This window comes from Apteryx mantelli, chromosome 4, assembly GCF_036417845.1.
Source record: "Apteryx mantelli isolate bAptMan1 chromosome 4, bAptMan1.hap1, whole genome shotgun sequence".
NCBI classification, from domain to species: domain Eukaryota; kingdom Metazoa; phylum Chordata; class Aves; order Apterygiformes; family Apterygidae; genus Apteryx; species Apteryx mantelli.
Window position 1 is genome coordinate 47,775,063 of NC_089981.1, and position 21,656 is coordinate 47,796,718.

General features: G+C 46.9%; 1 protein-coding gene across 1 annotated transcript in view; it reads left to right on the forward strand.

The window, feature by feature from the left end:
- The first annotated feature begins 286 nt into the window (after positions 1-286).
- Positions 287-21,656, forward strand: part of MAPKBP1 (mitogen-activated protein kinase binding protein 1) — a 104,048-nt gene continuing 82,678 nt past the window's right edge. The window contains exons 1-2 of the mRNA XM_067296471.1: positions 287-338; positions 1,026-1,353. Of these exons, the coding sequence (XP_067152572.1) occupies positions 1,237-1,353 (117 nt within the window). The 5' untranslated portion in view covers positions 287-338; positions 1,026-1,236. The remainder of the gene's footprint in view (positions 339-1,025; positions 1,354-21,656) is intronic.

Below are 21,656 nucleotides of genomic sequence, written 5' to 3' on the forward strand. Positions count from 1 at the left end.
ATGCGTGCGGCGCCGCGGCCGCCGGGGGAAGCGGCTGCGAGGCGCGGGCGGCGCGGGCGCTGGCCGCGGGGCTCCCGGGGCCGTCGCGGGGCTGGGCGGGAGGCCGCGGGCCCGCCGCGCCGCGCCGCGCCGCGCCGCGCCGGCACCTGAAGCTGCGCAGCCGCCCCCGCGCCCGGCAACGGCCGGCGGCGCCCCGCCCCCCGCCGGTGAGGCACGGGCCGCCGCGCCGCGCCCCGCCCCGCCCCGCCGGGGGCGGCCCCGCGCCGCCCCTCCCCGGAGGCCGACTGCATGGGCAGCGCTGCGGGCACGGCGGCCGCGGCTCCGCCGCACAGCCGCAGGTAGGGCCGTGGGGCTGGCGGGGCTGGCGGGGCGGCGGCCCCGGCCCCGGAGCCGGGAGGGAGGGAGGGAGGGTGGGTTGGGGCGAGCTCGGCGGGGCTCCCCGCCCCGCCGCGGCCTCCGCAGAGGTGACGGCTTTGCCCGGGGCCCCGTAACCGTTGCCGGCGGTTGCGGTTCCTCGCCGGCCCCCTTTATAAATAGAGGGTGCGTGTGGATGTGCAGTGCCTAATGCCTTTCTTGGGGGCTGCCGCGCAGTACACATGCGTGTACCTAAAGCAGAGCTACATCTGCGGGAGTTGAAAACTGCCCCGTGTTTAATCGGTGTGGTCCGTGACTCGGTGTTCAATGAAGTGCAACGTTGTGCTTTTTAGCTCGCAAAGCCTAAAGCGGAATAGGCGTGTATGTGGCAGAACCAAGGGGCTGCATGGAGCCAATTAGTGGACTCCAGTGCTGGGAATTTTTCTGTCTGTCATAAAAACTGAGATGGAAGAAACATACCAAAATTTTAGATCTGTAAATTGTTTTAAATCAGTTAATTGGTACTAAAAGAATGACATTTTTTGGGGAAGCTTCTGGGAATAAGTGACATTGCACCCATCCTTATTAACTCTTGCATTTGGCATTCCTTGCAAAGAATGAGACTAAAATCTATTGCAAATATCTTATTGACCCATGGTTGCATCTTTCAGTTTAGATTACTGCTGATTTGATCCTCTGGAATCTGCAGAAAGAAATTCTGCCAGCCTCTGTGAACAGCTTTGCAGTGAAACAGGAGTGGAGTCCCTGAGCAAAATTGCTGAGATATGTGAACAAGCATAAGCAAGGCTGAGCACATCAGTACCTGGGCTTGTTCCTCGGGGACGGTTTGTGTGGGGGGTAATACCCTCTTGGCACCTGGAGATGATGTCGGTTGAAGGGTCTACAATAACAAGTCGGATCAAAAACCTGCTTCGCTCCCCTTCCATTAAGCTGAGAAGAAGCAAGCCTGGGAACAAGCGTGAAGACATAGGCGGTAAGGTAGGTGCTTTGTGGTGCTGGCAGCAGGCTTTAACTTTGTTGCCTAAGGTCTCATCTGTACTAAAAATACTGCTTTAGGAGACCTGATTTAACTGTCGTGTCCTGCAAAGCAACTGATACTGTAGCTGTAGTCTGTCTTTCAGCTGACATCTTAGCTGTGCTGCTGATTCTTGTTAAAGCCTAGGTCTTTTTTCAGAAAAGTGCTCTGTTTGCCTGTGTTCTATGTGATTGAAAGTACTCAATGTGAAGCTATTGTATAGGAAAGCTTTTGGGGAAAATAATGAACTGGTTCATCAGTTTTTCACATTCTGGTGTATGCAGGTTTTTTTGGGTGACTGACAGCAGTAACATAATGCTGCCTCTTCCTCCATATTTCCAGCTGTTAACCTGCATTACAGGCAACTAACAGTACACAAATGCCTGCTCTTCCATGTAAGCAGTTCTCTGAGCCCTTACGAAGGAATATTCTGTGGGCATATGGGGAAGGGTAGGATGGTCTGAAAGATGGAAAGTGTAAGACATGTCTCTGAGGTGACTGTTCAGATGGGGTCTGCATTCCAGGGTCCTAGCTGAGCTTTCCTCCATGTTCCTTCTTTGGGTGCCTCAGCCTAAAGTATTGCTTCTCCTGGGAATGTCTTGCCTGGGATATAATTACTTCTACCTCCATAATTCCTCATCCTTCTTGGTGTTGTAGAGGATTCCTGACAGACAGTCATTCACTGGGAATTGACTGATGTCATGAGGTGAAGAGGATGACTTAACCTCAGCTGTGAGGAGAACAGAAGCTGGGGGACATTGCCTTGTGCTCACAGCAGGAGCCTTTGAGTCAGGGGGCCTGGTTCTCTCTCTATCACTGATTCACTTGTAACCTTGGGCCGATTGCTCAGCCTTTACATTTTTCTATTTCTCCATAAACAGTAAGGTTAATCCTCCCCCCTCGTGAAGGCTCACTAGTAAATGAGAAAATGCTTGTAATCCATGAATGCAAAGTGCATTTGTTTGTCTAAAAACAGTAGTGTTTCAAGACTGTGGCTGCTGGAGTGAAGACAGTATGTTAAACTGCAGGGAAAATAAATGACTCTTCTTTAAATGGTCTGCCCTCAGTGTGAAATTCTGCTCTCAAAACTCTGGCTGAGGTGGGAGGTTCCCAGAGATGGCTGCTCAGTACCAAGGAACACAATTTTAATTTCTCTCTCCTCTCTTGCCAAGCAAGAGAAAAACCTGCTCAGCTTCCTCAAAGTTGTCTAGAGGAGAGTCCTTGGTGCTTGTGTGTGACCTCAGCGTAAGCATGTGCTGCATTTAATATGGCCTGGTTCCTGCCAGTGAAACATGCTTTGTGTCTGTTGCTGAAGGGTTTATTTGATCTACATTGCACAGAGACCTTTGTTAAAACAGCCAAAAGCCACCTGTGCCAAAATGTACAGGGAGCATTAGGTTCTGGCTCTGTAAAGTGGAGCCGAGCTCTGCCCACTCCTCTTCAGACCTGGGATCTGCTGCTATAAACCCCACGTCCTATGTGGTACCTGTTTGGTTTTTTTCTCTTGTATGCGCCTTTTGGAAAAACTCCATTGTATCCCTTGTGGCATCTCCCAGTGTGCAGCCAGGGCTCTCTGATCTCCTAGGGACATCATTGGTTCATTCCACAGCATCAAATTAGTGTTTGAGGGTTGGGTTTTTTGTGTCTTACTAGCAAGAGCAGTTAATTGGTGAGATGCAAGGAAACAGCAGCGTGATATGCAGTAAGGGTGACTTCTTAGGGCACTTTCCCTGATACCTTTTTCTTCTGGGGACAGTGCTGGTAGAAGCAATTTGTCATCATGAGATCTTGTGTATTAGGTGCTAGTGGTGGTTTCCCAAAGCAATCTGCTCTCTGAGTCTTTCTCAGATGAGTTGTGGCCTGCCTTCAGTGGGACAGCTGGTGTGAGCAAGGCAAACAGGAGCAGGCCCTCCGCTACAGGTCCAGCAGAAGAGCTTCCCCTGTTTGATATCTGTGGAGATGCTCCCTCTGCCATGTGTGTGCTCCTCTACCTTCCAAGGTGAAGCAGCTCTACCATTCTAAAATATCAGGAGACAGATCTTCTCTATTTGCTAGTTGGCATGAGTATAAATCCCTTGGGACTGAAATCGAACATAATATGCATCTATCTTGAAGGATCTTTGCTGACCTGCTGTAGGTGGGAAGGGATTTTCGAGGCATCTTTGATGATGTCTCTTGGACTTTTTGAGAAATGCCTGTTCAAAGATTTATGAGACTCTGGTCTCATGGATCAGGTAATCCTGGAAGTATGAAAGGGCCTGTGGAATTTCTAGCTTCGGCTGGTCATCTCTGCTGAATGCTGCTTGGTTACATAGGATGGGGCAGGACTGTTGCCCTAGATACATGCCTGAAAGGTGAGACGGTGCTTTGTACGTGCAGATGTAGGTGAAGAGTGATTCCTCTACAGCTCTGTGGTTCCTCTGTTGAGTCCTTCAGGCTTTTATTTGCAGCCAGCAGCTCAATTTAAGATGGATGAGAACCCTCAGTGGCACTGCCTTGGCTTTCATGGGTTGTGGTCCCCACCACTGGAAAGCATCCCTGCTGTTTCCTAAACATCCTGTGAGTTGTGTGAGACCTGCCAGGCTGTCTCGGTGGTTAGGGACAGACCCCTGGGGCAGTGTCTCATGCTGAAGAGAAGCTCTGTGGAAATTGGCTCCTTTCAGTGAAGCAGCCTTGTAATGCTGGGCTGGAAGTGGGCAGGCTGTGGGAGGCTGGCTCCGCTGAGACCTGTTTGTGCAGTGCTCTGGAGGGGGGAGTGTGGGTAAGTACAGATATTTTGCATGAGGGCTGTGCAGGACATGCAATATGTTACTTGGGAGCATTACAAGAGAGAACTTGTTTTGTGACTTTTATTTTTATTAGCACTTATTCTTTGCCTATAACTAATGCATGGTTCTACTCCGCTGCCCCAAGGAGATCTCTACGGGAGTAAAACTAAGGAACCAATATCTAATTGTGGATATTAAAAAACATAAATAAGGGGAAGGAACAGAAGATCTTTAAGCAAAGGTTATTGAGAAATTGGATGTAATGTTTGGTTTTGTTGCTGCTTTTTAAAAACAACATTTCAAATCAACTTTTGTTTTGTTGGAGTCATGACTGTTGCTGTTGTGTGACTAGCTCTGTGTTCAGACTTTTTTGTCTTGTCTGATGTATTAATCCATCTTTTCTTTCTTCTCCACATCTCCCTTTTTTGAGTTGAACCAATGCAGACCTAGAATGCAGTGATCTTGGGTTTGTAACATGTCAAGGTGGAGGCTGAAAGCTAAAATTTCCCCAAACGAGTTGTTTGGCCTGAGTTCAATTTCTAGAGGATTGCTAGGCCTACCAGAAACCCAGCTGTGCATCTGGTCCCCATGCTTATGGTTCCAGTAGAGACACAAGGAGTTAAAAGCTGGGAACTGAATGCCTGTGAATCTGCATTGATCACCCTGCAGTAGAGGCACTGGCAGGACAGTGGGGAAACTAAGGGCTAGAAAGCCCTCATTTTAAAGACAGGCTGCTGAGACGTCTCCCATTGCTGAAATGTCCTGGTTGCAGTGGTGGCCTGCAACTTGACTATGCAAATCTGTCTGCTCACAGAAGTGATTGTACCTGAGCAGGGACAGTTCCTACTGGGGATGTTCATATTGGTAGGCTCTACTGCTGTAGCTGTAAGCATCTTTTTAACTGAAACAGCTGTGCCTGTTTTAGTGGGGGAGGGTCATCAATCAAACCAGGTTATGAATGTCAGTGTAGAAACAAATTGCTACAAAACTGCCTGCAGACTTTACCATACAAGTGTAAGCCAAAGAGTTGAAGAAAAACATTTGAAATTTGCTGCTTGTTTGCTTGAGCTCTCCTTTTTTTTCTGAGCCAGAAATATTTCAAGTTGCCAGTTTAAATCAGTGGTTTGACTAAAACCTGACATTCTCCAGCAGGAATGCGTTCAGCACAGGGACTCTTGTGTTGTGGCCTCCTCCTCATCAAATGTCTTGCAAGCTGTGCAGCTGGGGTGCTTGCTTCTGCTCCATGATGCTGGGCTGGACTAGGTGGCTCTGCAAAACCTTTTTTGAGAGGTGCTGTTTGGAAAATGAGCTCTGACTAAACTGCTTCTAGTGGGACAAGATTTCCTTGGTGAGGAGCTGCATGTTCTCATTGCCAGCCTGTGGATTCCCATCTGCCTGATGGCAGCTCCCTGGTTAGGGCAGCAGAAACACAAGTATGCCTCTGTGTCCTGCCTGTGAGCATGTGTGCGCACAGGCACAGATTTATGAGGGAAGATGATCTATGGAAGCTGGAGACCCGTCGTGCCTTCCCATGCCCCTTGCATTCCCAGCACAGTTCTTCAGCTCCTCAGTCCCCCACATCACCCTTAGCTGCAGGGCTCAGCTAGGACCACAAGCCATCCTGGGCATGGAATATGTGGGCTAATGTTCTGGCTGCTTGTATTACACAGTCCTTTCTGTTTAAAAATATTGTAGCTTCCAACATGAACCAGTTTAAACTGCTCCTGATCTGAACTGGACTAACTGAGAGTTGCTGAACCTGAATGGGAAGAGATTCAAAAAATACATGAGTTTGATTCACTGATATAAATGCTTCAAAAATCATCACCTCTTATTAAAATAGTTTAAGGTGCAGCTAAGGCTTGTTGTAGAGTAGGATTCTTCCCAAGTCCTTGGGAACAACTTGGTCCTGCAGCAGCAGAGCCTGCTGGCTTCCTCGTGGTAGTGTTTCCCAGGAGAGCTGGATGCTGGGCTGAGCAGCCTGGCTGTGTAGGTGATGCAGAGGGGACCCTGTGTGATGCTGTCACAAGCTCTTGTGGCAGAATTTGGATGGGTCTTTCAGAAAATTATGATATGTTTGGGGGCTATTCTGTGCAACATTCCTCTTCTCTACTCCACTGGAGTTTGAACAGTGTTCAGCCTGCTGGCTTTGGGATGCGCACAGCCACAGCAGCCCGTGGCCTGGCTGAGAGGAGCATCTAGCCCAGGTCTGGCCTGCTCTATGTGCCTGTTCTGCTTTTAAGCTTATATCTGTGAATGTTGCTTGGCCCCAGTTGCTAGCTGGGATCTCATGCACTTCTGCATCACTGAGCCTAAACACACCAGTTGATTCAACAGCTTAGGGGCTGCTGTCCAGAGGCATAAGGGATTTCATGTCTGTCTGTGGCCAGGCTTATAACGTTGCCTCTTAAAGCAGAGGACAAAGGCTGATTAGTGTTATTTCTGCTTCTCTGTGGATGGCCAGAACTGTATTTCAATGACATGTCTGTACCTTAGGATAGAGTCAGTGGAACAACTGAGACTGTCATAGCTCTGGGGCTGATCCTTTCCTTCTGGGCTGTTCTGGTCCCTTCCACTTCATCCTTAAATACGTGGTGCTCACAACTGAACCCTTGTTTCTTAACAATTTCATGTACATGTTTCCCTCATTCCATTCTTCCCTCTGTGCAAGTTATGTCTTGTCTTGAAATTCTGGGGCAATCTGGCTTGGTTGCCTGGCCTGAGTTGGAGGCTATCATGAGTGTAAAATGTGACTTACAGCCACAAGGCATATCAAAAACAAAGTTTTCTGCTGGTGGACTGCAGGACCAGTTGCTTCCGGTTCCTGATGTAGGATGGATATAAAGGCATGTAGCTATTCCAAGTGTTTGTTTTTGTAGTCTGCAATTGTATCCATGATCCGTTGTGACCTATTTGGCCAGTCTTGAAACTGACTGCTGGAAAGATCCCACCCTCTGACCACCCCTAAATAATGTACTGTCATTGCCGTAGGAGATGCAGCAGGAAGATTCCCCACATGGCAAAGGTGGGACTGATGTGCTAACAGCTGGGGTGCAGCCAGCATAAATAGCGCAAATGAAGTCATTTGCTGGATGGGTTTAAATGGTTATTGCTTCCCCTGGGTGGTCACATGCTGTTTGTCTGGATGGTCTCTTACAGCTGCTGAGATTGTGTTCTTCATGCTGGGTTGTATGTTCTTCATCTCCTTCAGGTGAGTTGGGTATTATTCTGAGAAGGCATGTGGGACTTGGAAAGCTAACCTGGCTGGAGAGGTTTGCAAACAGGTTTTACTCTGTCCCTGCTGTGCTGGATGAGCCATACACATACAGATTCATGACCCCCTTTCTTTCATGGGCTGTTCTACTGTGGGCTGTGAAGCATGCTGAGTTTTGCTGGAGACCTGGCTGGGACAGTAAGATGGCAGAGCTCAAGACTGGTCAGAGGTGCTGCAGGGGATACCTTTGCTGCTTGCTGGTCAGAGCTGTTCTTTGTGTGGTGTAGTGAGGGCTGGTGGAGAAAGGTATCCACTAGCACAGTGGAAATGGACCTCCTCCATAGCGGTGCCATCTGCTTCACTAGCTGTGTGCTTGGCACTGTCTGTGCTCTATCACCTGATTTGTTTCTGGAGGGCAGAACTGTTGAAATTGTGGTTGGGGCCCAGGCCAGGCTTGGACTTTGCTTTTGTTTCATCAAGGGTCTGTGGATGCCTGTAGAGTGACTTGTGTTTTTTTTTCTCTCCTCCATATCTGGTGAAAAGCAGGGCATTACCTCCCTTTCCAGCTGAGAAGGTGGTGGTCAGCATTCTGCTGCCCTGGCAGAGCTCAGAAGGCATTTTTTTTCTTCCTGTTGATCAGGTCTTGGAGAAGTTGCCTGATTAGCCTTGATACAATTGTCTCTGTGAGAATGAAAGCAAATACTATGTGCTAGCTAGTCTTTGGCTTTTTTTTAAAGTAGTCTGTCTTGATGTTTGGGGCAGGGAGTGGCTCTTACATGGTGCTCAAACAGTACTTAGTAGAATGGAGTCCTGATATTAGTGCTGAGTGATCCCAGCCGAGGTCTGAATAATTAACTATCACCAAGCCCAGTTTCAGCCACTTCAGGCTTCTGTTTGTGTCTGATCTACTTGCCTCTGCACAGCTGGAAGTTTCCAAGGGCTCCTGTACATGCACGGCAGAGCTGCGGTGCATTTTCTGCTCTGGATTGCATCTCCAGACATGGGCTGTTCCCTGTTCCTGAAACCCTGCGGGCTCTGCTGAGGTGGCTACAGCAATTCAGAAAATCTCCCAGTATTTCCTTTCACCACAGTGCTGTTTAGTCTTGCCCTGAGCATCCGTATCTTGTGCAAGGAAAATATGACTGAGGCCTGTGGCTGTTGTAACCAGCAGTGGAGCTGTGCCATGTGATGTCTTCAAAAGCATTAGTGCAAAGGTGAGTTGCCGTTAGTGTTCATATGACTGTAGACTGCAGAAGCATCGCATCCCTACCTTGCTTCACTGAGCACTGGACTGGCATATGATAGAGTAGACCCAGCCCAAAGGGACTTTAGGCTAAATAAAGAGGATGTTTTTCCTATACAGACTATAGCTCCAAACTCCCCCAGGAAGTCTGAGGCAGAACTAGAAACTGAATCCTGATCTTCCAAGGCCAAATCTTAGCCTTAGCTGCAAAGCCCAGCCTCTTGCAGATTACCAAGGATGTTCTTCACCTCTCCTATTTGAGAGCTGCATCTTCATTTAGGATTATTTGCTTAGAAGTCCCCAAACCCTGTTGTTGTAAATGCTGACTTGGTTCCATTGGCACTAATGATTTCAGTAGCTCTGGTGATGACTTTCCAGCAGGCTCAAGCAGATTAGGTGCCATATGAATTAGAGCTGTGGAAATCCCAGTAAGCCTTGTAATTTTCCTAATGTCCCAGGAGACCAGTGTACTGTTGTTACTTACTGTGGGGAAACTCTGATTGCAAATAGTGCTATAGAAAAGTCTATGAATTACTGGTTATTTAGTGTTTCCAAGCCAGTAGCAATAAAAGCCAGTTCCACTTGTTCTCCCAAATACAGTATTAAAATTCACAATTGGTCAAGAAGACCAATATGATTCAACAACTAATGTGATATTTCTTACCTGATGGGATTTGAAGAATGACTTTCTCTCATTACAGGTACAACTCTTACAGTGGTTCTTAAATTTTCGCATCTCTCAAGCACTTTGCATAGTTATATTGAAGCCTCCCCAATCATGGAGCCAGAGAGACTTTCCCCTGGAAGAGAGGAGATTGTTGTGGGCTGTACAGTATTAGAGAGTCACAAAATTAACAAATGCCATGAGAGCAGGCAGATGGAGGAGTTTCTGGAGGGGGGGAAAAATCTACTTTATGGGAGTGTCAGTGGATTCAAGGATACAGACTTGTAAAGCTTTCTGCTCCTGTTTTTCTTTTTCCAGGCAGACACTGCAGATAAGTTACTACTGTCTCTCCAGAACCCCTTCCCTACTGAAAGGCAGGCCCAGCACAGGGCAGCTGCTGTTTAAAGTGGCAGTACTCAAGTGTTAGCTTTCTAAGTCTCCTGTGCTCACAGCTTTCTAAGTCTTCTGTGCTCAACACTGTTAGCCTCTTAGCTATCCAAAAGGCTTTGAAATTGGTTGTTCACCTTTGAGTAGAGCATAAGGGGCCACTTGTCTCTGAAGCCTTGTTTGCACTAGGGATGTTTTAATTGCCCCCCCCCCCCCCAAAAAAAAAAAAAAAAAAAAAGCTACAGTGATCAAAATAGCACCATTGCTCAGCCTGAGGCTATGCTCCAAAGGAGCTTGAATTTGTTACATGGTGCCTAATGCATTCTAGATGCTGGGACTGCGGGAACACTAAATAGGAGCGAGGGTAAAAGGAGTGTGTGTCTGACCTGCCTTTGTACTTGGTGGTTGTTTTTTGTGCTCAGCATCAGGTTTTCTTGGAGATTGCTGTGCTCTGTGTTTCAGCAGTTGTCATGCCATGGCCTGGACCATAAGGGGATTGGGAAGGTGTCAGAAGGTACCCAGTACGGGCATGAGTGTAAGGGGATGCTGGCCAAGGGCTTGCCTGTACAAGGGAAAATTTGCAAGTTGAGCTTCTGTGACCAACTGTCTTAATGGTGACGCAGCATCAAAAGTCTGTTGAATGATCCTGTCCCTCAAAGAAACAGGCTATACCAGTAAAAGGGCTTATTTTTGCCAGTTAAATTGCATCAATATTAGTGTCTTTGCTGCAACAGCTTTCTCGGGGATATGAGTGATGTTTTTCATGCTCCTAACCAACATTTCTGTGCTGCTGAAACATGAAAAGGTAGGCCAAACCTTGTAAACAGAGATGTATTTTTTTTATGCAGTTAATGGTTCTGGATTCTCTTCTCACTGTCTGTGTTTCTTTTTCCTTCAATGTGCAACAGACAGGATACTTATCCACTTACCGCAAAGTGTCCCAGCATCCAGGGGTTTAAAACAGCTGTGTAAACTCCTTGCATTTGGCTCACCTCCCAGTTCTGAACTAGATATAGTGGTCCCGAGTGCAGTTGTTTCAAACCTGATCTGAGGTGTCATCCTTCTTGAGCAGCTGAGTCCAAAAGCATTGCTGAGCGTAAATTGGAATTGAGAAATCTGGGGTTTGCTTCATCTCTTTAAGACACTCTGGTCCCAGCTCACCTGACTCTTGTACTGAATTGTGGTCAGACCGTCTCCAGAAATGGTTCTGAGTCTCTTGGCTCCTTGCAGGGGCTGGTGGGGGGTGTTTCTGCAGCCTGTGCCTCTGACCCCTGATGGCTTCCTCTTAAAACTGGCTGTGGGAGTGGTGTTGGAGGGGAATGGGGACAAGGTGACATAAAATGCTCTTACTAAAAATGCCTTAACAAATATTTCTGAGTGTGCAGTATGTCTCTATAGATGCAGTTGTTTTTAAAGCCCCGAGCTGCTTTTGAGCCTGGAATTGGGATTCCACCTTCTCCCAGCACTGGAAGGATAATCTCCCTTCCTGATAATACACAGTTTGCGCTGCATGTCTCTGCCGGCTTCCCTAACTAAGCTGTTGAGATGTATTTTACATGCGATCAGTGGTGCAAATAACTGGCGCTGGGGGAGGATGAGGCTAGTGCACCCTGGGCCAGAGGTTGCTGGCTTCAGCTTCCTCCTTTGTGACTGCTTTGGGGATGTTTCGGTAACTTCTGGAAGAGCCTGTGCATATCCAGAAACCTGCATTCATGCTCTTCGAACCGAGGCTTTGAACAGCTTAATGGCTGTACTACCTTTGAATAATCAGTCTCTGTGCTGCTGTTTCTTCTCGAGATGAGGTTCCCTATGGGTGTGATCACTGCAGTAATGTCTTGGCAGCTGGCGCCTGTCCTGCACAGAAAATATCCACGTGTAGGAATCCACCCGTGTTGCACAGCTAAAGTCAGCGGCAGGTCTCCTGCATCGCTGCTGTTGTGGGTGGCTTACCGGGCTTGCTTTGCTAACTGCTCAGCGTGCTTTCTGTAGCAGGGCTGAGAACGAGCTTCCTCATGTCTGAGGGCTGGGACCAGTACTTCTGCGACCTGTGCAAGGGAGCCGTCGCTGCTAAACGCAGCGCAGGGTCTGTGAGACGGCGGGGAGAAGACGCGGCGTCGGGACCGTCTGTGCGGCGTCGGGCTTGTTCGGGGTGCTTGGGCGGGCCCGGCCGCCTGTCGCCATGGCGACCGCCCGCTGGCCAATGCGGGCGGCGCGGGGCGCTGGCCCCGCCCCCGCGCCCTGGCCCCCGGCCCCGCCCCCGCGGGACATGTGCGCAGCGCTGCTCGTAGCTCCTGGCCGGGCAGCAGCGCGCAGCGAGGGCGCCCCGCTCTGCAGACCCCCTTGCCAAGACGCAGGCACGTTATGCGTTTATCCTTGGGTAGACCCGGTTAGCTTAAATACAGGTTTTGGAGGAACAAACAAACAAAGCAAACATCTGGTGTAGCGAAACCTCGTGTGCTGGGGTTGTCTTGTGGCTGTCTTGTGTGGAGCTCTGGTGACCAAGACTTCGGGCTGAGCGGCAAGGCTGAGAGCGAGCTCTGGGTTGCTCTGGGTGGTATCACTGCCCTCCGTGACAGAGGATGCAGTTGTCAGAAGCACTGGGCAGCTTCCAGCTCTGCGTCTCTGGCCAGGGAACTGAGTTGTCTTGTCAGCTGGGGAAAAATCTGTCTCTCTCCTTTGTGAAAGAAAAGTTTTTATTGGGCATCTGAAGCCAGGGGAGCTCCTAAGGTAACCGGGGTGGAGAAATACTGCTTGCTGTGGAGAGCAGTGGGGCGCGGCAGTGGGAAGGGAAGGCTGCTTGCTGTGATAAGGCAGTCAGTTTTGCCGTCAGTGCTTTCCAGAGGCTTAGAAGAATTGGGGCTACTCATCACCTACTGCCTAAAGGTTTGTTGGCAAACGAGGTAGAGTCTTTCCTTCTCCTGCTAGTTTGTTCTGGCACTTGGGGCCTATCGTACTGGGAGGAGCAGTCAGGCCCGCCTTAGCCAGCAGCCCTTGCGGAGGAGCAGAGGAGGCTGTGTAAACAACACTGTAACTCAAGGCAGAGAAGAGGAGCTGGTATTCCTGCCCCGGGCTGCAGGGAAGGGAGCTGGGGGCCAGAGGCATGTTTGTGTAGCATTTAGGGTTATTTGAGTCTCGTGCTGAGGAGATGGCAGCACCGTAAATCATCAGCGATCGGTGCAAACTGCAGAAGCAGTTAGGGCAGAGGGAAGGGCTTAGAAGCCAAATCTATTACAAAATGTCAAAGCGGGTGATTTCCCTTGCTGGGGAGGGGATGTCGTCCCTGGGAAGCAGAAGGAACTCTGGCTGCAGGATGTGGCCATCCCTCTGGAAGAGGGATTTACTTCCAGGTCTGCCTGCCTGGGTCCTGCCCTCCTACTCTCTAGCGTGCTTTAATTTAGATGCCTTTTCTCAGATCCCCAGAAAGGAAAGTACTGTAAACAGCTGCCAAGCAGGACTTTGCATTGTAAAGGATATTTAAATGCTGGGGCCTGGTTGGATCATGGTATGAGTGTTTCTATTTTTCTACGTGTGTGTGTTTAATAACTTAATAGGAAGAACATACTCTGTTCTAGCTGAGTGTATGTTACTTTTCTTAGTGTGCCTGTTAGTACAGTAAATTACAACCTCCCACCCCACCAGCCTACAGAGTGACACTGGTATTGTGTTACATCTGTAATTGCACAACTTTCTGTGCAACTTTCTTACTGTGAAGGATTTAAGCCAAAACTGGATGACAGCGGTGCAACTCTGGCACCATTCTGGCAAATGTTTAAGCATGAACTTAATTTTGTGTGAGGTAGTGTGAGCGTGAGTAGTTCATTTCACCCAGTGGAAATCAAGATAAGTACTTCTGTGGTCACTTGCAAGATTAGTTTATGTATGATTCATTTCAAGCACATAACTGTATGTGTGTGCATGTCATATATATCATACAGTTATCTTGATCCTGTTGTTTTGACTCTCTCAGCTGCACTTTGTCTCTTAATCCATATTCCCTGGGAATGCAGCTAACAAGTCCTGAGAAGCTTGGAGCAGAGACTGTTTCTCTTTCCCATTTCCCAACCCCCAAATGAACAGTTAGCCAGAGAAATTCCCTGTTGTTTGACTTTTCTTTTGTATACCTAACATCATCCCCCAAATGTGGACTTGATTTTTCCCCTCCCTCCCCAACTGGAGTCCTGACGGAGCCTCTTCTGTTCCAAATGAGTTGTTGACCTGACATGTTCAGGAAGGGTAGTTTCATCCCTGAAGTAACGACCAGGTTTATGGCAAGGATAGAGCTAGGTTATTCATACCCCTGAACAGGAGAGAGATGCTTCTCTCTCTGGGTAGGCCCGAGATGTTGGTCCTTAACTTTTCCACATCACATAAACAAAGATGAAGTGTCTTTTTTAGATGCTTCTGAAGTGTTGATTATGCTTTGATCCTCCTTAGTCTCATCCCATAGGATTCAGACATTAAAAAACAAAACAAAACCCTCTTTCCTTTTCCCAACACTTTAATTTTTTTTTTTCATGAACTACTTAGCTGTCACAAGGGAAAATGTGGTATAAAAGTTATTTCACTGTATTCTGGGAAGACTGGCAGAGCTGTCTTTGCCACCCAGAAGAGGGGTAGTTGTGTCCTGGTGAAAGCCATGGTAGTTGTCACCTGTGGAGTATGCCTGGTAGATGGAACATCCTTTTTAGGAGAGGGAATATAGCAGACCCACTGTGTCTGCCTGTGGGCTGCTGCCTGGTGTATGGCTGCCCTGGAGTACGAGTCATGGTAGAACCCAGCACTGGGATTTGCATCCTGTTGGTTTATGGCAGGCACCTCCCTCACCTACACGTCATTGGGATCTCTGTACCCAGTAGATCTCAGATTTGAGTCCATGGCCCCTGCACCTTGCCCCTCTTGTTTCTTTTCAGCATATGGGCTTATGGGCATTGCAATAACATCAGCTTCGTGAAAGTATGGTAGCACTGCTGATATTTTTGTATGAGCAGGATTTGCAAATAGAGCTGTGCAAAGCTGACTATCTTCTGTTTGTCTGGGTTTTAAATTTATAAGGTTACTTCAAATTGCAAGTGGATACTGGCAGACACTATGTATTGCATGTCTGCCCTTACGCTGTCACGCACTCTGGCCACATCTACTTGGCAGTTGGACATTATATTTTGATATGACAAGAGCTGGCTGTTAATTTACAGCTATAAACCTGTTGGGGTCAGAGTGAAAGTCTGTCAGTCCTGTGCAGGTGACAAGTGCCTTGTTTAGTTTCTTGGTGGATGAATTTTTCTGTTTTGGTTTTATTTTGCTAACACAGCTTGTATTTCTGCAAGGGTAGAATCTGTGGTAGTCAGAGTGGAACAGCAGAGTAACAGCATTTATGGGGCATTCTTTCCAACTGCTATGGTCTAAACATATGTACACCAGCATTGAGTTACTTCTGCCTGGAAATAAGCCACAGTGCTATATATAAAATATATTTGAACTGTTGCAGTAATGTTGTTGGTATAAATAGGGGAAAAGCGTAGCACCAGGGCTTCCCTTAGAGCTGACTCAAGAGGACTTCCCTGTGCTCCATCTTCAGTGGCAAAAAAAATGGGGAGGGTGACTGAAAGCAACACAACAAAATGTCATTTGACTAGGCTTCAAGGAAGAGCATAAAGAGTGAGGTACTTGGGTCTGAAGCATTGGCTTCCTATTTGATGGTTGCCCAGCTCTTTTCTCCTTGTGGTGGAACATTTGTCAGAAATCTTGTAGGGCTCAGTTTGTAGTGACCTGATCCCCCAAGGCCTCGGGGTTTGTTCTGCGAGAGTGTCTTGGGTCCTTGTGACTCCAAAATTATTGCTGAATTTTCTTGAATTCTTTCTGGGAGGCATTTCCCTTCTCTAGCTCATTAGAGAACTGGTGCCGGTCCATGGAAAGCTGCTATTTGCCTTGGTCATAGTGTTGTGACATGGAGGAGGCAATATTTTGAAGAGATGTCAGTGTGTGGTAGTGTGTCGCAGGGGTATTGGATGCTGCTGTCATCTTTTGGAGCTTGTGAAGTATGCTTTGGACTTTTTCCAGGGAGCATTTGTAAGCAAAACAACTTTTGCAATTTCTTTGTACAAAGCTGTTTAGCAGAACTCTTTGCTCAGTCAGCTTGGCTGCTGCAGCAGATTGTGCCAGTTTCTGTGGTCTTGTCTGTCACTAATGGATTTTTATTTCACCCAAACAAAATGTAGGAAGTGACCTCTACAGAGATAGCAGAAAGCGCTGATAAGCACTGAATGGCCAGTTTTAGTCTTTGCTTGTGGCTGGTGCTAATTCCATCTTTAAACTGTAAGTGCTTGTTCACCTTTGGCTAATTTGTAAACAGATCCTTCCAGGATGTGAGTGAGTGCTTGTAACTGCCTTATTAGAGGTATCCAACTTGTGAAGGTCTAAGGATATATGAGAGGCAAGGTTTGCAAGTAGAAGTAATGTCTTTTCTTAAACCAGCTGATACAGTTAGAAGGAAAGAAGCAAGATTGCTGACGTATGGGTACATTTTCAGGGTTCAGTGGCCTGTGAACAATTCTGTATGAATAATGCTTTCTGCTGTGTTGCAATATTAAAAAAAAAAATCAGAATCATCAGTTGCATTCTTGCAACTCTAACAGGCAATCAGCTACATTTCATCCAACACCTCTTCTCTGGCCAGTGATGGGAATTGCAGCCTGGTTTCACGCAGGGGCTCGGTCACTGTGAAGCAATGAGAATAAAGCTTGTATCCAGCTGTTGCATGCTACCTAGCTCCTAGTGCACCACAGCAAGAAACCGCTTAGGAGCGTTATAGGTATCTTTTTACTGAAGGACATGAAATACAGTTTGAGCATGGTTAGCATAGGTGACATGGTTCAGTACAAATGACAATAAGTAGGGATGTCTCAACTCCTAGCATTGCTTTGCTGCCTAGTCTTACTGCCTGTCCTTCAAGTGTCTGCTGATTTTTATTTTCCTTTATTTAAGGTGAAAAAGCACACTTAGGACCAGTAGTTCAGGTATTTCTGAACTACCTGTCACTCAAAATTATTTCATAGAAAGACAGATTCTGATAAGTAAATGCTTCTGGGTATGTGAATGTATCTAAAACTATCAACCGGAAAATCATCAGTCAGGAATATTAACTCTTTGCTAAGACTGGAGTTCCATAATATATATGTATTTTTTTTGGTTTGGCTTTTCTTCAGCAGAAAATTTTTGCTGAGAACTAAACATAAAAATAGAAGTACTTTGTGAAGTGTAAAAGGAAAAAAAAAAACACAAAAAAACATAAGCTGGGTTTGTTGTCTGTATCTGGAGCTTCCTGAAGTCCTTAAACAGGGCTGAAAAGATGTGATAGTAGTTGTAATGCCTTCTTTTCTTGAAGTACGGCAGGAGCTATGTGGTAACAAAGACAAAGGAGTCTTTAAGCCTGTGGATAAAATTTGCTTCCTCTGTGTGTGGTTTTACTGCCTCAGTTCTTGCATTTGATAATTCTACCAGTTACCCACGCTCCTGAGCCTCAATTATAGGATAGAGGATACCCACTTTTCCAGTGTTATTCCTGTTTCAGGGCTTTCAGTCACCTAGATGGCAGCCAGCTCAGTTTTCCTTTTTGTAAGTCACCCTTAACTCTTGAAACAAGTCACCTTGTGCAGACTGTTGTGCCTCCCATTTACAGATTTTCTTTTATTCAGGAAAAGAAAAGGTGCCTGGGAAAAAATCACAGGAAGAATTGATTTAAGGCAAATTACGTGGAGAAGGCAAAGTGGAATAAGTAAATGATTTAATGGGCTTGTTCAAGACTGCTTTGTGGTTATCATCTCCCTAATCTTTTCTCTGTGTGGTTTATTGCCTAGTGGTATTTTCCTCTGTGTGCCTGTGTGTCTGTGAGAATGAGAGAATCCACTGGTATTTCTTGCTGCTGACCTGCAGGGGGAATTATTCTCATCTTTGGGGTGCTGAGTATAGCCCATAAAACCTGCAAGAACTTTTAACTGTGTGGGAAAGACCAAAGCAAGTTCTGTATCTGAGATGGCTGTGGCTGTGAATGATGATTGCCTCTCCTGTAGCACCAGTTTGCATCCCTGAAGCAGAGAGATGGCCCTTCTGCACAAGGTGGTGTGTGCTGCGAGGAGGGCAATTGGTTTTGCTGGGAACCTAAAGCTTCATCAACATAATGCTCCACTGCAGCGGTGCCTGAGGGGCTTCCCATAGTCGTCTGTCTTGGGCTCGAAAATTGTATTTCCTAATGTGTGTGAAGCACATGCAGAATCAAGTGGGCAGAACAGTTAAAGTTCCCCACCATTTCTTTTGCCAATTTGTACATCTGTAGTCTCTCCTACTTATCCTTTTTTTTTGTTTGTTTTTTCTTTTTCTTTCTCAAAGGTCTGGGAGGGCAGTTTGGTCCCCTTGACTTTAGTGTCAGGGCATGTGACACTTGACACTTCAGGCTGTGTGCTTGAGTGAGCACGTGAGGGTTTGATGGCATTCTCCGTGCTGGTGGCTGAGCAGCAGGTACGGTAATGGGGACTGTATTACTGGTGAGGAGCTTTCCAGCTGTACTGGAAAGGGAGGAGGCAGCAGCAGGGTTGTTGAGGAAACAATGGAAATTTGTGCTTGTGCTGTTCTTTTAAGTTTGTTTTCTGAATCTTTGGCCCATGCTCATTTGCATCTTTTCTCCTGGAGGATGCTGTCTCCTTTCTGGCTGACAGGAGAAATCTCTTCGGTGCTGAGTGTGTGTTGATTGACAGATATGAAGAGCTCCTTAATTCTTGGGTGCATAAAGGGCAGATGATGATAAAGGCTCTTCTGTAAGGAGCTTATTCCTCAGGGCAGAAGGCAGGCTATGCAGGAAGGGATTGCAGAGAGCTAGGCAGTCAGTGGTTGCTGGGAGGTGGTGAGGGGGAAAGCTTGGGTGGCTCCTTCTGTGTATCCTGTTTGATTTTTTTGGGGGGGAAATAAATCTTGTACTTTGCTTTGATTTGTTTTTAAGCATTCTTTAAAAATCTTGTGGCTTGCCTCAAGGAGGAGTGAGATATAATGGTGCCACATAGTCCAAGCAGCTGATTGCTGCTGGAACTTGAGAAGGAGGTGAGGCTGTTCCCAGCTCTGCCACTAATTTGTTGTTGACCATGACCAAAACGCTTTGCCTCAGTGTTTCTGATTTTTGCCATCCAGTCCTCTTTCATCTATTCAGATTGCAAGCTGTGTGACAGGGCATGTTGCTACTTGCTGTGTGCATAGGAGGCCTTCGTGTTCACTGGGACTTCTTGGAACTACTGTGAAACAAATAATAAATACTAACCACCCAGACAGTCTTTATGGAAAGACCGAACGCTAATGTCTTTACCCCCTTTTGTAGGGATGATGTCTGCGTGATAAAAGCTGTGTACTCTGTCCCTGCTCTTGTATTTATACCAACTTTAGCATCTTTTAAGTTGCCAATATATTTGTTTTTTTTTTTTTATAATTTAAATCTGCTTACAACGAAACTATTTTCTAATCCCCTGAGGATGTGAGTACATACTTCCCCCTTAGAATCATTGCAGCCTTAGAGAGGTGCATGCGTGGGAGGACAAGGTATCCAGTCCTGGAATAGTTCGGGTGTTACAGGCTGGAGCTTTTGGGTGTTGCGAGAGGTGGTCTCTCTGACTTCCCACGGAGGGGACAGGTATCTCCTCTGCCTGAGGTATTTGGCAATAAAAAGGCTAGGCCTTTATGTACAAAGGATCTATTAAAATCTTTCCCAGGGACTTAAATACACTACTTAGAGCCATCGCCTTCTCCGACAGACCTGCGTAGTTGCCTTTGTGAGAAAGAGGACTAGGTAGATACAGACCAGATTTACAGGGACAACTTAGAAATGGCATATGATAACTTTTTAGACAGAACAGCTGTATAAAACAGTGGTGAAGAATAAAAATAAATTGATTTTGCATGGGGTGTTATATAGAATAAGGAAGTCGCAGATGAATTACACACGTCACCTCAGCCAGGTGCTTATTAAAACGCCTTTCTTCACCCTTTTCCTCACCCTGCATAGTGCTATCTTGTATGTTCCTACTTTTTTGCTTGTTCTCAAGGTCCACCACCAAGTCCCCCCCCCCCCCCCCAAATACGGCCTTGGACAAGTGATACTTCTGTTCATTTTGTGCCAAAAATAAGTGAGAGGAAATGAAGAGAATTGGGGAAGGCAATCTTAGTACAGTGTCTTTTTTTTCCCCCCACCTCCCCAAAAGGGCTGAGATGTAGCTTTTCTTCTGTGGTTTCACTCTGCAGGGTTAACTGTAAGAAAGGCTCTCTGAGCCCTCTGTTGCAGTGTATCTTCCCTGTGTCCATGTTTAGTTTGAATGTATGTGTTGTTTATAGAGTTCAACATGAGGTGATTTAGGACTGAGCTGCTCACCATGGTGGTATCAGTATTAGAAATGCTGTGTTAAGGCCTGTGTGTTTAATTTCTCAGGAGTTAGGCAAAGTTGCCACAGTTTCCGCAGAGTGGATGCCTGTCTCTGTAATGAAGCCACGGACTTAACTGTTGGCCGTTTGTGTTCAGGAGTGGGTCCAGCTCAGGGCTTGGGCTGTGGGGTGGTGCTTTGGCAGAGCCGTGTTGAGAGGAATGCTGCCAGCCCTTGCCCATGTCCCTGTTTGGCTCTGTTCCCTCTTTGTGTCTCTCGCTTCTTGCGAGTGCTAAAGCTTGTGCAAAACGGAGGGGGAAAATGACTATGAAGAGAGCTTTCCTATCTGGGAAGTGATGATTAACAATGATAAACAGTGACCCTTACGCTTAGAGAACCGTTTGTTCCTGCTTGATTTCAAACCCTTATATGAGTAACTGAAACGCTGCCCAAGGGAGCTGTATTTACTTTCTTTTACTTCTTCCTCTCACTAAAGCACTTTCCTTGCCTCTATTCAGGCCCTGTGCATGGAGACCAATATACAGCAGCATGAGCTGCCCGCTGCCAGAAAGCCAGAAGTTGCTTCCTTTGATCTCCACTGTTGGGACAGATTGATAGGGGAGCATTGCAAGTCCTTACTTGTACCTAATCCTCTTATGGATAATTCTCCATGCTGGAGGAAGGTTGAACTGGCTCCTTTTTCTCTCCTGAAGAAAGAATCACAGGACAAATTGCCTGTGTGGGAGGGCAAAGGCATCCTTTATCTAAAGTCTGATATCTAACATATCTAACCTGCTGTCTTTACTTTACAAAAAAAAATAATGCATATGTGCAAATTGGAGAAATCTGTCCCTTGTGGAGAAGTGATGCTGCACAATTCTTGGTCCCAAGAACTCAAGGAATGGCTTCTTTGAAGCCTGCCCACACAGGATGCGTCTTTTGCTGTTATTTCCCATAGGGTTTGCCTGCCCATGGAGCTGGTCTGATTGACTCCATGTGCAGATGCTCAGTCTGGAGTAAATCAGGGTTGACTCTTTATGTGCCAGCAAACCTGTAGCCTGTTTGATGTTACTTATTCTTTTTTTCTTTTTTTCCTCCTCTCTTGTTGATACCTTTGAAAGCCCTGAGATTCTGAAGGTTTTGTGAGATCCCCTGAAAGTCTGAGTTTGGGACTGTAGGGTGAGGATGACAGCTGAATGGGAGAAGGAGGAGAGGTTGCTGCTTGCAGTGTCTCCACCCAGGGTTAATAAGGTTACATGTCCCTTTCCTCATCCCTGCAGTATTTTAGAAGAAATTGGACCTTGATGTGGGCATGGGGGTGGGGAAGAGAAGATTGGAGGATCAGGCTGGTGTTAAGTGGAGAAACAGAAGGTAATGATTTAATGGTAGCTAGGTCACACTGCAGAAGCTGGTAGGAAATTAACCCTGTATATATCCTCCTTTGCAGGGTGCAGGAACAACTGCAGATGTGTGTTGCTGTCTGTGCTCGTTATGGTTTCTGGTGAAGGTGCTTTTAATAGTCTCCCACTCACCCGCCAGGGCTGTGCAACTGTGTTTATGGCCTTCCTGGGACTGCCTTACTCCAGGTGCACAAAAAAA